This window comes from Scophthalmus maximus, chromosome 22 (genome assembly GCF_022379125.1).
Source record: "Scophthalmus maximus strain ysfricsl-2021 chromosome 22, ASM2237912v1, whole genome shotgun sequence".
Taxonomy (NCBI): domain Eukaryota; kingdom Metazoa; phylum Chordata; class Actinopteri; order Pleuronectiformes; family Scophthalmidae; genus Scophthalmus; species Scophthalmus maximus.
In genome coordinates this window covers 2,806,482-2,819,533 of record NC_061536.1, presented here as the reverse complement: position 1 = coordinate 2,819,533, position 13,052 = coordinate 2,806,482, and the positions used below count along the sequence as shown (strand labels likewise).

Below are 13,052 nucleotides of genomic sequence, written 5' to 3'. Positions count from 1 at the left end.
CAAAGTGGTGGAGCATGTCCAACCAATGGTGCCATCCCGACAGTCATGCTGCTCGCATGGATAAACAAATCTTACACTGTGTATTAATGATTGCCAGTTTGCGATTGAACCCTTGTTTCTCTAACCTTCAGGCAACAAATGTGCCCATTAATAAACAGGTTTTTGGAATGTTTTGTTTTGCAAAATCATATAGCTGTAGAACATTGAATTTCTTCTGGATCTGATGATTATGTGTATTTCCTTCCAGACTTGAATATTACTAATGTCATTACCTGTAAAGTTTGAAAGTGACCAACTTTGGTGCCCCCTGGGGTAGTATGAAAAACACAACAACAAAAAAAACAAGACAATCCAACACACAGTCGGTCTGACCTCGGACTTGCACTCCGACCAGACGCTGTATCTCCAGCTGTAGCAGGGCTTCACTAGGCAAGGCTTCCACTGCTCCATCTGGGTCGGACAAGGTCTCCCATCACCCTGAGGGGCCTGGGTCACTGTTCGTCTCCTCCACAGCTTGCCTGAAGAACAGTAAAGAAAAGGAAAAAAAAAAAATATATATATATATATATAGATATTTTTATGGGGGGGTTAAATGGAATTGTGAAATCTGAAGTCTCCATACGACTTTGTTAGGATCATGAGAACAGTTGGATGGACGTCTGTTTGATCTCATTTGAACATGTTAAAGGCTAATGTATGTAATGAAGTGATAGATCACAATCTCCTTCAGATGTGGTCTGGTCCCCATGATTGCCATATGCAGTATCTTCAGCTTCACCATCTCATCAACAGAGCCCCAGGACAAATCATCTCTCTGTCATCGGTTGTCGATGACATACTACATTTTAATGCTTCAGGGTTGTGACTGTCTAGATAACATCAGGTCTTATTTTGACACGGGGTTGAATGCTCATGAAGTTCCAGCAACACACTTCAAATAGTCAATTCATCTTTTGGTTTTTTTACAAAAATCATACCGAGCTATATTAGGTTCTATTCGTGTCTCTCCTGCTGTCAGTTGAAAATGGTATTCGATCTGCTACATGTGAAAAACAGCTAATATAGCTAATTTCTTCTTAAATAGAAGCCAAAAGGATCATTTAAATTGTTTTTTTTTCTGTTACCTATTCTGCTGATGAAATGTAAACACAATATTTTTTGTAATTTCCTTCATTCTAGTAATGAAATCAAATGGTTGAAACATACACAGAGTGAATGGGTAGAGTAATTTAAAGGTGAGTGCACAGCCTCCTTGCTATGGCAGATTCTTAAATCATAGCTGTGAGTCATGCGATGGTCCAAATGACAGAATAAAGGCAGTCTATTCAATAAGAAGAGAGTAAACACACACACAATAAAATGAAATAACTCACGTGTCTCATCATAACAAAAATGAATGCTGTTCATTTCCACAGCATCAATTCCATTTGTCCAACTACAGAGTCATGTCTCTCTTAAAGCTCTTTACAAATGAGAAAAGACAATGACTAGTGCTAACAATCACAACACCTATACTTAATATAGAACATGGATGGGGTGAAATGGATAACAAGCTTTATTATGTTGTCATTCTGATCAGAGAGGAGACATGACTCATCTGAAAGCCACATGACAAGCCTTCAACGTTAAATGAAAGAAATAAGTAGAAGTAGAAATAAGAAGAAGACATAATTGGGATAGATTAGGACATACAGTATCAGCAGTTAAGATGCTTTTACTGTGAAACATTAAATGAGCAAGTGTGGGATTTCATTGACAGTGACTGTTAATGCTTATAAACAATGTTCTCTAGAAATTCCGCAGCCTAAAGGTCTTATTTAAATGAGGTGAATGTGTGATGTGATGCCTCCGGACATTGTCCCATGTCTATGCTGCATTTCTAAAGTAACTTAATGTATGAGAGAATAAAGTCTCAATTCCCCTTTCTCAAGGCAATAGTTTCCCCGTAGCCTTTAAATATTGATATGGTTGGTTTTTTTTCCTGTATCAAAATAAGACCTGTGATTTTCTTAGTTTGGCAGATATGAGTCAGGAGGGGGTTGGGGGCTCTTTACCCAATTCACTGTGCATTTTCACTAAGAGCCTCAGGGGAGAAATGTAAGAAAACCCTCGTTTAGCTGCTGCCTCAAAGGGAATGCATGAGGTTTTGGCCCACCGCACCGACCTAAAAACAAATAATACATGCATCTGTAATGCTTCACTAGTGAAACTAAATTATATCACAGACCTTTGAAGCATTTCAGCCTTCATTCAGATTCAAATGCATCTTCCATCTTACGCTGTGAAATTCAAACAGCTCTGGAGATATTCTCAAAGGTACGGGCCTTTGCAGAGAGTCCATTCACTCGCCTTCTTCAAATACATAAAGGATGAATTGATACAATCTCCAGGGCTGTTGTGTTGAAGCCACGTAACACTCCTCTCGATGCGGAACACTATCGGCAGTTACATCACCGTGTGATGTTTATCCCAACAGCAGACATCACCGCCTTCCAGCAAAGCAAACAATGTGTATGAACCGCACGGGGAACGGAAATCCCCCGTGACCATGAAACACAGAGGAGGCCTCGACCAGGAACCACTCACAGGAGCAGATTTGAGCTCAAGCACCACAGGTGACTTGACCTTGTAGCATTCAGTAACAAACAATCCTCACGAGTCATCAAGATGCGTTTTACTAGTCCTGTACAGCTACTGTACGTCTGCCTCCTTCTATGGGACTGGGGGGACATATAGCTAGAGAAAGGAAGCAATTAGCTTGAATAACATGAAGACCGAAAGTAAGAAACTAACCTGGCTATGTCCTAGTTCAAAAATATACCCAACACCTCTAGATCCCCCAAATCAAACTGTTTTACCTAGTTAGGGAGAGACTTTCAGTGACTTCTTAGTGTCTTGAGGTTGCCTGGCAAACATTGTTTTGCTCTTTATTAATTCCTTAAAACAGATCCGACTCTCTCTGATAGTCCCCCTTGCGAGTTGCAAAACTTTCTTTTCAATTGGTTCTAAAGGTCTTCACGGGTCTACCCAGAGCCAAAGACCTTTGACCTGACTTGGGACCTGTATGGGTTCACATCAACGTTATATTATCAGTCTGATCTGGGTCAGTTCCCGTTCTATTCCTATGGGCCCCATTCCAGCCTTACGAGTTAGTATAGAGAGGTCCAATCTTTCGGCATGGATGAAGTTTGTCAGCTTTCTTCAGATGGAGGATGGATTAAATCACAGCCAGGCACAGGTAGGAAGGCTACTGACGGATCAGACCAGATCCACATTTCGTAAAGGGTTTGGCTGCAAGCTTCCGAGGAAGAGACGGGTCCATTTCAGTCTCGGGTTCAGCAATTTTTGGTTCTGTGTGGGTCTGGGTCCCAGTTTTCAAATGATAGGTGGGTAAGTCTCCAGTGTGGGCAGTATATTCCCAGGTACTTCTGAAAATAAGCGCCAAGTGAGCGGTGGGACTGATCAATACTATAAATACATACTAAAACCAACCACGAGGAAGGGAAGCCTCTTTCACATTACAAATGACAGGTAGAAGGTAGACACCTCCACTAATTGTCTCGGCCACAGTTTTCTCACCAAACTCCAAGATTTCGTGCTGCTTTGCTCATTGGCTGCTTTTGTAGAAGATGCTAGCATCCTATACCCACAGAAACTTGTCTGCACCCTCCATTGTTCAAGCTTTGGTGTTCTCCCTGCTGGCGGCCATGGCAGAGTTTGTGTGAGTGGTGGGTGGTGGGGATGGCTGCTGGGTGATTGAAGGCCCATGCCAGCTGTTTCTGTCAAGGTTTGGCTGGAGAACACACAGTGCCATTATTATCTATGCACACAGGTTGACACGTGCAGGGAAATAGCTGTGTTTTTACACCGCCTGATTGATAACAGCACCTCGCTGCTTCCAGGTATGTTCGTTTGCTTGAAATAACTAATCTAGCTCATTGCTATTCCTGGCTCGGGAACAGAAATGAGCTCCTCCAGGGAAGTATGTCCTCAGAGCCAGCCTGGAGATAAAAGACAAACACAGGGAGGAAAGCGAGAAGGCCCTCTCTTTTCATGGCCTACCTGCTGTTTCTCTATAAAGGGAGAAAATCCTTCTCGCCTGGGGACAGATTAAAGTTACCACAATAGCCAACGTCTGTATTGGTTTCAGGTCTACTATTTGCTCTCGTTGCTTCTGGCCGCTACTCTTTTCAAGGACTAGTAGAGAGCAGAGTGCTCCCTGAGCCCCCAGAGCACACAATCGTAATGGACCGCCGATCAATGGCCTGATCCTATGGAATTACACGCGTGGACATTATTATCCCTGTCTCATCTGCTTCAGACTATAACGCCATCGTTTCTCACATCGTAGCGCGTTTCCGGTTTCCACCGTTACCGTAAGAGAGGCCGGCCTTTTTTTGGCACACAGCTGAGCACCGCTGACCCCCGGCAGTAACGGATCAGTCTCGGTTATCAATGTATTACCCTGTCGAAGCTGTGTGAAGAGGCTGCCATGTTGGAATAAAGATATCAACTTTGCATTAAACGGGGTGAAAAAAAGGAAAAAAAATAAATAGGTGAGGGAGGACTGAGAATGATAAGACTCTGCTGCAACCAGAGCAATTATGTTTTTGGATTGTCGCTGTATTTGTCCCTCTCTTGTGAACACAGTCTATCAGGAAGGCTATGACGGAATTTCATCAAATTTTGGAGAAAATTTCACTCGAGGTCACTGCGACCTTTCAATTTGTGAATATGATTTCAGGAATACCTTGAGGGAATTTTATTACATCTGGCACAGAAATCGACTTAGACTGAAGGATGACCTGATTAGATTTTGTTGGTCAAAGGCAAAAGGTCAAGGTGACTGTGACCTCAGTTCATTAGCCATAACCCAATAATGAATATGCTTATTATCAGAAAATACACTCAATACTGTTCATTAATTTCTGTCAAAGTCTTCACTACATATTTTGGACAAGTCTGGACAGAACATGGACTTAAATGGTTTGCTGAAATGTAAAAAACGTGAGGCGCAGAGTGTAGTTTGACAGGGGACTCCGGAAGACATTTATCAGGCAGGCACGTCAACAAATGGTCCTGCATTAAGGTGGCATTCACTGTTTTTGGAGCTTGACACATTCTTAGATACAGCAAGTCAGCATAACCGGGCCACAATTCATTTTTAAATGGGTTTTTATTTGTGTGAAACCACTGACCTTGCGGCAGTAGTTTTGTAGTAATAATTGTATTGTTATTAACATTATTGTGATGAGTCATTCCATACTCATGTAAGTGTGTATGGGATTCGCAGACAAAACCAAAGGCAATGGAAATGACAGGTCGATCACTCATTGGATAGCTGTGTCATTCAGCATCACCAGCTCTACAGGGACCTTCACCTGGAGTGCGGTCCTGTTGCTGACATTAAATCATGGATCGAATATGGAATGTATTATTTATTTTGTCTGGTGGTCTGAGTGGTAACTAAGAAAGAGTTGTGGTTGAGTATTTGAGAAAACTGTACTTGAACTTTAACTCCACCTGTCACACTGTACATAATAAAGAAGAGCTACTAGACAGAGGAGAAACCGTATCAGTCTTATCACAAAGACGGGGACGTCAAAGCAGGAACAGAACTGAGACCTAGAGTTTTCAGTTGATAAAGGTGCATTAATTTAGTTAGTACCAGGGTTTGAAAGGTACCGCAGGGTCCATGACATATAAACAGAGCTGCAGACATACCTGCCAGCCCACAGCTGTGGGTGCACTCGGACCACGGTGACCAGTCGGACAGCTGGCAGTTGACGGGGCACTCCACCACACAGGAGGCGTTCATCTGCCACTTCCTCTCCAGACCCAGCTGCAAGACAAGGTTTCACGTTCACTCTGCGTTTCATTCGAAAACCTTCCGAGTGCACAAAGCTTGGAAAACACGCGGCGACACACATCTCACCTCCTTGCAGAGCTTGAGGTCAACCGATTTACTGTCGCTGCGCACGCAGTCCAACATGCGGGTCTTGATGCCATTTCCACAGACGGCCCTGTCGCTCAGCTGACAGGTGCTCCAATCTGCAGGGGTGTGGCGCAAACATCGGTGTCAATGGAACGCTAACACTTGACCGGGAATTCTGCTGAATTCGTATTGCATGCAGTTAGCCCTGCTTGTCAAGAGTCCCACCGGTGATGTTGTAGGAGTAGTGGAAACAGTTGCTGTTCAGTTTGCAGGGCTCCGTCTCTTTTGTCGGGGGGCACTCCTTCTCTTCTCCGGGCTGGCGGAGCGGGTAAGCACTCCTCTCCCGGGTGTTGTTCCCACTGCACGGCTGGGAAGCAGAGGAAACCATTCATTCTGTCACAGTATGTGCACACATGATAAGCTAACTGCCTTTGTTAATGTCCTTATCACCCATCCACAATTTTCATACTTGAAAGGCTCAGCAGTGGAGTTTGAAGCTTTTCATTAAAAAGACGGACGGCCTTCACACTACACCACAAAACAAGACAAAACCCTGATGATTGTCTCTTTGAATTGAGTGCGGATTGGAGTGTTGCCATGCATGCAATTTTTTTCTGACCACTACCTGACACAGACAGGAGCTGATTTCAACGCCAACCGCAAGAGCAACTTCTGCCTATTTGTGATAACTGACTTAATGTCGTCAAAACCAGTTGGCAGAAATTGAACAACATATTAATAATGATGTTTTCATGTTCATGTCAGTCTCAAGACAGTCTTGAGATAAAGTATGTTGCGATTTGGCACTAAACAAATAAGATAAGATGGCAATTTTTTTTGTGACCTCCAGGCCATCGTGGACTTTTCTCCACACTGATTTGCTTGCAATCTGCAACGTCACCACTAGATGTCATTTAATCCTAAACAGTGGTCCTTTAAGATACATTTTTGGCCATATTTCACAGCCTTGGGTGCCTTTGATATTTTTTATTTTATGCCGGGTTTTTTTACAAGATAGTGATAGTGATTAAATAAGACTAATAGAGAAAAAATAAATAAGTTTGTCTTTGGGTTATTTCATAGTCAAAAGAAAACTTGCACAAGATGTATTGTGGAATAAGGAAACAAATGCCCTTAAAAGTCTTCTCAAAAAACAATGACAATGATAGCAACCAAAGTAATTGAATCATTAAATGATTCAATCAATTTGAATCAAATTGGATTGAAACAAATAAACGCTGCAGGTCGTGTATCACAATTCAAATGAAACAGAGAGCAGTGGTGATACAAGCTATGGCAGAGTGCCAGTATGAGCTCCTCCTCTATCCTAATACCAGCTTGGTGAGAGATTATCTCCCAGGTTCATGCTCTCTCCTCCCTCTGTCTAGTCCTCTTTCCCCTCCCTGTGTATTGTGTCACTTGCACTGAGTGGAGTTGTGGAAATAGCCATGGGGACCACAGCACAGCAGGGCTGGTGCAGAGGAGAGGGAGAGTTGGAATGGACTTTGAAGCACAGTCTCAAAGGGTTCATTCGTCTAGTTAGCCCAGTTTAAAAGGTCTTTCAGCACTCTTTCATTCAAAGACCCCGGTGGTGTAACTTTCTTTTAATTGAAGAGTGCATGTGTTAGTAAAAAATGGAATATGGAAAAGTTGTGAGCAAGGAATTTCATTTTGCCATTAACAGGGTTTATTGAGGTATCACACCATCAGTTAACTGCACAGTGATTTTATTTCCATTCGCTTCCAAAAGACAATGTGTGTGTGTGTGTGTGTGTGTGTGTGTGTGTGTGCGTGTGTGCATGTGTGCGTGTGTGTGTGTGTGTGTGTGAGAGAGAGACAGAGTTATCTTAATATCTCCGTCGAGGAGGTTATGTTTTCACCCCTATCTCTTCGCTGGATTGATTTTTTGACAGCAGGATTATGCAAAAGCTAGGAGGACAAAGGCGCGGATCCAGGAATTTGTTGAAATATATAATTATCCCCTTGAGTCTGGTACCAGATACATCGACAAAGAGGGTCTGCAGAGTAACTGGTCTGACTCCTACTTACGAAAGAAAAACCGTGCCAGTTTAAAAAACGAATTACCTCTCCTGTGAAAACACTGTGTAGAGGAATGGTACAGGGGTACAGCAAGCGATAGATCATTCTCACCAGTGCACATGAGCTCCAGTCTCCCCAGTCTGATAACACGCAGTCTTCGGGACAGGGCAGCCGGCTGTTGCGGGCGCCGAGAGGCATCTCCTCTGGGTCACACAGGTAGTCCTCCACTTGCTCAGAGGGTCCATCTATTGTGTTCAGCATACACCTGGACACATATGGGGTTCAACTCAGCGTCTATTTCTGTAAAACCCTGAAGTCTGTGACAGGCATCACATCGGACTGATAGGAAATGTGATAATATAATCATATCTCCATTTTTACTTGGCCTATCAATACCAAGCCAAGCCACATGGCTTTGTTTTTAAGTTGCAACATCTTGAACCAATCGTGCTGTGACAATGGAACTGTCCACAAGAACATCAGTACAGACAAGAAGGAAGACCGAAAAAAAAAGTCCTGTGGCTGGCTGTGTACACATCTTACCTTACTTTCCTGGTCTGAACACCTTCGCCACAGTTGTCCCTCAGGTCCACGTTGCTCACCTTCCACACACTCCAAGGCTCTGCCACCCAGACGTACTGTCCACAGTCGCTGAGGCAAGGCACGACCTCATACACCTGACAGATACAAACAGCACAGTGACCTGTCGGATCTGTAGCTTGGCAACGAGAAATATGTCCTTCAATACTGGAGCTACTAGATTAACAATTATTCATTTAATTAAAATCAAATTTTATTTAGATTTTACCCATTGCGACATGACTAAAAGCAAGGTCATGAAAAACAACACTGGAAGATGCAACTTCAGAGAGAAGTAAAATCAAAATCCCAAAATTATTACAATTAAAAAAGGGTTTCAAATTCATAAAATAAAAGCAAAGATCTGTGTTATTACCTGAGCCTGTGGATAGAAGCCATTCACCAAAGAAGAGATGAGAAGAAAAGGAAAAAAAGGTCATTACATTTATATGTAAGGCTTCATAAAGCGCAGAGTGCCTCACACATTACAATACAAAACACAGCACAGTGAGAGACAAACCACACTCAATTGAAGCGAAACATAAATCAGGCATGAAGGTATATAAAGGCTTAAAAGATCAGCTTAGAGGCCACTTAAAACAGTTTAAAAATTCCACTAATCTGATAGACTGGGGGGAAAAGGATTCCGAAAAGGTTTGAGGCTAAAACAGCAGAGTTGTAGCGCAGGATGGGGAAAAAGGCAGAGATTTGAGGATCAGTGTGACCGAGGAGTGGAATAGAAAACAAGGAAATCCGAAGTGTAACTGCAGCAACTGATGTTATCAATGGAGGGATGCAAGAAGAGGAGTGGTGTAGGACTAGACGGCTAGCTAGAAGCCTGGCAGCTTCACATGTACATGTGCACGGCATAACTCTTGAGTTTGAATTCATAGTTTGAAATCTGCAGAACAGAAGAAGATGCATCTGATTTTAGTCATGTTTTTAAGATGCAAAACAAAAAGTTCAAAAGCCTGATCAAAGATGATACCAGAAATATATCAAGTAATAGGTACAGTATATGGATAGGTATTCCTATACTCACTATATATATACTATAAACAAATATATGTTATGAAAGTAGGATGTTACATTATAATAAATGAAAGATTCCCACAAAATATTTTGCTCAAAGATTAATCACACAATCCAAAGTGAGACCCTTTCTCTCACCTGGTTGACATGGTCCAGTTTAGGACATGGTCTCCCGCCGTTATAGGGCTTTTCTCTCAGCCACTTGGAGCGAACTTTCACGCCACTGCCGCAGGACTTGCTGCAGCGAGACCAGTTGGACCACTCGCTTAGTTTACAGTCAGATGGACAAGGGATGATGCAGGCCTCCTCGATATATCCTGTAACCAATTATCGAACAGAAAAAGCATCAATACAGATCCATGATCCTCTACATCTGTTTTTCACATTATAGCAACTTTTTTGGTTGTTATAGAAGATATTTAATGGTAAATGGTCTTCACCAGGCTTTCCAATGGTACCCAACTGGGAGGAGACCCTAGGGCAGACACAGATTCGACTGTGGATTCAACAGCAAGAGTGAGAGGACGTTACTGGGTCGAGTGAACATCTTGGCCACCGTGCTTAGACCGCTGCAACCACGAGAAGTGGTAGAAAATGGAGGTTGAAAACAATGTAATGCAGGGTGTGATAACCCCCGCCATCATGAGATTGGCCACCAAACGTATTCAGAATGTGGATTGTTACGATGATAATATGAAAAACAAAAATGTACTGCTGTTCTCAAAAAGCTTTTAAAAAGGGAATTCAGTGAAAAATGTTCAGGGAAGAAGTCCCTCACCAAAAAGTGAAAGAAAAGGGAATTAATAAGTGACATGGTGAACAAAAACTACAGTGTATGCACATCCATTGTACGATTTTTGACTGCAGTAAGTGATCCAACCTCCTACGAGAAGATGTAAAGGAGATTAGATCCTCTATTTCAATCATCTGATTTACTTTTCAAAAATATAAACTTGCAACCACCGGCCTTGCTGCCAAACCCAAAACTGAGGACAAATATCAGTGTGTAGGACCGGCCAATTACCATGATACTCGCAATACAATGTGGCTTTAGGTAGCCAGTCACCGACTCCTAAATCAGAGATGCCGAGCAGCAGCATTGATTCTGAGCTAAAGTATCTTGTTACTGTTACAGCTAGTTATCATCATGCCTCCCCATACTGGGATGAAAACTTTGCTCATTCAGAAACCCGTCTCATTTTAAGGCAAACACAGACATAACCCCCCAAGTGCTTCCATGTGCTCTGTGTTTTTCCAGGGTTAGATTGCAGAAACGCGACAGCACTGTGATTCTTAATTCCCTTTTCTGGGACATACTTTGGAATGTTAATAAAACTCACAGCAAAGCGGCCTGACAGATTCGGGCTGGTGGTAGCAAACATAGCTCCATGTTGCAATGATCGACTGTCAAACTTACACTGATGGTTTGATAGAATAATGCATCGGTATCTGACCCTGATATTGAACAAATGTGATCCACCAGAGGGGGGGACTGATCCCAAATATTTGGATAGGATTGTATGTGGAAGAACATTATCTAAAATGGATTGGCAGTCATACTGGGGCGGGTTTTGATACAATGACGGTGGAGTAACCAACGGGACAGCAGCTGAAACATTTCTGCTACTGACCAAGGTGGCTGGTGCGGAGGAGTCTGTCGAATCAGCTATTGAAACGGTATTATACAAAGTGGACAGCATAGTTCCTCTTCAAAGAAGAACAAAGAACTGCACGTTGACTGCTTGAATCCTGGGGTTTAATGACTTGTCAGCAATTTGGGCAAAACGTCCACATTTTTCAACGAGTGAAACTCACCATGACTGTTGCAGCGCGAGGTCTCCACTATGCGGTTGTCCTGGTCATAGCACACCATGGCCTGGTAACGATATCCTTGGCCACACTCCTTGATGTCGCCTTGGACCTTCATGCCCAGTTGACCCTCCATGCGGCCGCCCTCGGGGAGGATACAGTCCGACCAGTTGCCCACAGGCTGGGCATTGTATTTGTTACACGGGCAGTACTGGGTCTCGGTCAGAGGATACATCTGGTGGTTTTTACACTGGTCACGCTTTTTGCTCTTGCCTTGAAAGAAGAAACAAACAAACAGTGTTTGCCACATTATAATTATTCACTGAACAAGGATATGAACTTTTTTTTGATTTGGCTTGCCAGATTTGGGCAGTTTGTGAATTAAAATATAGAAAAGAACATGCGACCTCTGTCAGCCGTACTGCAACTCCAAAAGGTGAACACAATCCGGAAGTCTGTCACTCACCCACGAGCATCCTTTTGCGGGCCCTGACGCCCACGCAGTCGGCAGTGCAGGAGGAGAACCTAGACCAGCTGCTGAGCTGACAGTCTTCCTGGCAGGGCAGCTGGCAGTGCTGAATGAGAGGCGGCATGGAGCTGGCAAACTTGAGACAAGCTTCGACGTCTGCTTGCCCTCCATCCTGCTTCCGGCATGAAACAGCTAAAGAGAAATGGAGTGATGGAGGTTTATGAAGAAGAAGACTTTGCTCTCTTTGCACTACGAAAACACCCAGTCGATTGTTGGGTCTGATAGTGTAGTCTACGTTATCACATGACTATTCAGTAATCGTTTCAAGGTCATGACACCATTACTCAGGAGTCATCATCACGTCATTACACAAGTACTGAGTAGTCATCACTACGTCATTAAGCAGATACTCAGTAGTCGTTACTGTGTCATTGTTGTCCCTCATATTTCTGACAGCATATACTATGATGAGCTTGTTGCTAATTAAACAGAAAAGAAAATCCCAGCAAGATTTCCCCATGACTTATTTCAGACATTGGTTGATTCATTCCTGGTAGCCACAAAGCATTGTGCACATTCGGTGAGTACACAAAAGAGCCAGCTTTTTGGAGTCACCCGGTGCTGTCCTGCACCGTAATGGTAGTCCACACACTCGACCTAATCCGGCCCCGAGTATATGAGTGGTCACAAAGTCCAACAGACTTTCAACGAGATAACAACAGAGGTTATCAGAGCAATGCACATGCCAGATTTAGATTCGACCTGTGGGTCATACAGCGTATAGCAGTTTAGACTACCTTGGCTTGAGTCGTCTCAGTGTAGAATAAACCGCTGGCTGCTTAAATGGCCTCATCTTGTCCATGATCAAGCTGCCGTTAAGTTACTTTTAAAAAAAAAAAAATAGTGTAACCAATATTAACTATGATCATTTCAGGGCATCCCTCGGTCTGCCTGTCTTTTACCCACAACATAAACAGCACGCCCACAGACCCCGGCCCATCAATGGGAAACTCTAGAATTAAGAGCAGCAAAGTGACTCTGGCCCTCCACACGCTGTATCGAGTGAGCCGATGAGCAGTAAGAGGTTTCTATCGAATTGTCTCTCCCCGGTTCAGAGTATAACATTACATGTAATGGTATGCAGGCCTTCCAAGATGGAGGAGCAGGATGCTCATTATTGAAATCAGA

The 13,052-nt window shown here is 43.2% G+C and overlaps 1 protein-coding gene across 2 annotated transcripts in view; it reads right to left on the bottom strand.

Moving 5' to 3' along the window:
• thsd7aa (thrombospondin, type I, domain containing 7Aa) overlaps positions 1-13,052 on the bottom strand; it is a 127,454-nt gene that overhangs the window by 20,425 nt on the left and 93,977 nt on the right. For both annotated transcript variants that reach the window (XR_007030342.1, XM_047330306.1), the window contains exons 12-21: positions 11,862-12,056; positions 11,402-11,668; positions 9,725-9,903; positions 8,931-8,936; positions 8,519-8,652; positions 8,087-8,240; positions 6,161-6,302; positions 5,936-6,051; positions 5,725-5,842; positions 373-518 (exon numbers count right to left, since the gene is read on the bottom strand). Coding sequence is in view for 1 of the 2 variants with exons in the window: in XM_047330306.1 (XP_047186262.1) it covers positions 373-518; positions 5,725-5,842; positions 5,936-6,051; positions 6,161-6,302; positions 8,087-8,240; positions 8,519-8,652; positions 8,931-8,936; positions 9,725-9,903; positions 11,402-11,668; positions 11,862-12,056 (1,457 nt within the window). In the remaining variant the exon portion in view is untranslated. The remainder of the gene's footprint in view (positions 1-372; positions 519-5,724; positions 5,843-5,935; positions 6,052-6,160; positions 6,303-8,086; positions 8,241-8,518; positions 8,653-8,930; positions 8,937-9,724; positions 9,904-11,401; positions 11,669-11,861; positions 12,057-13,052) is intronic.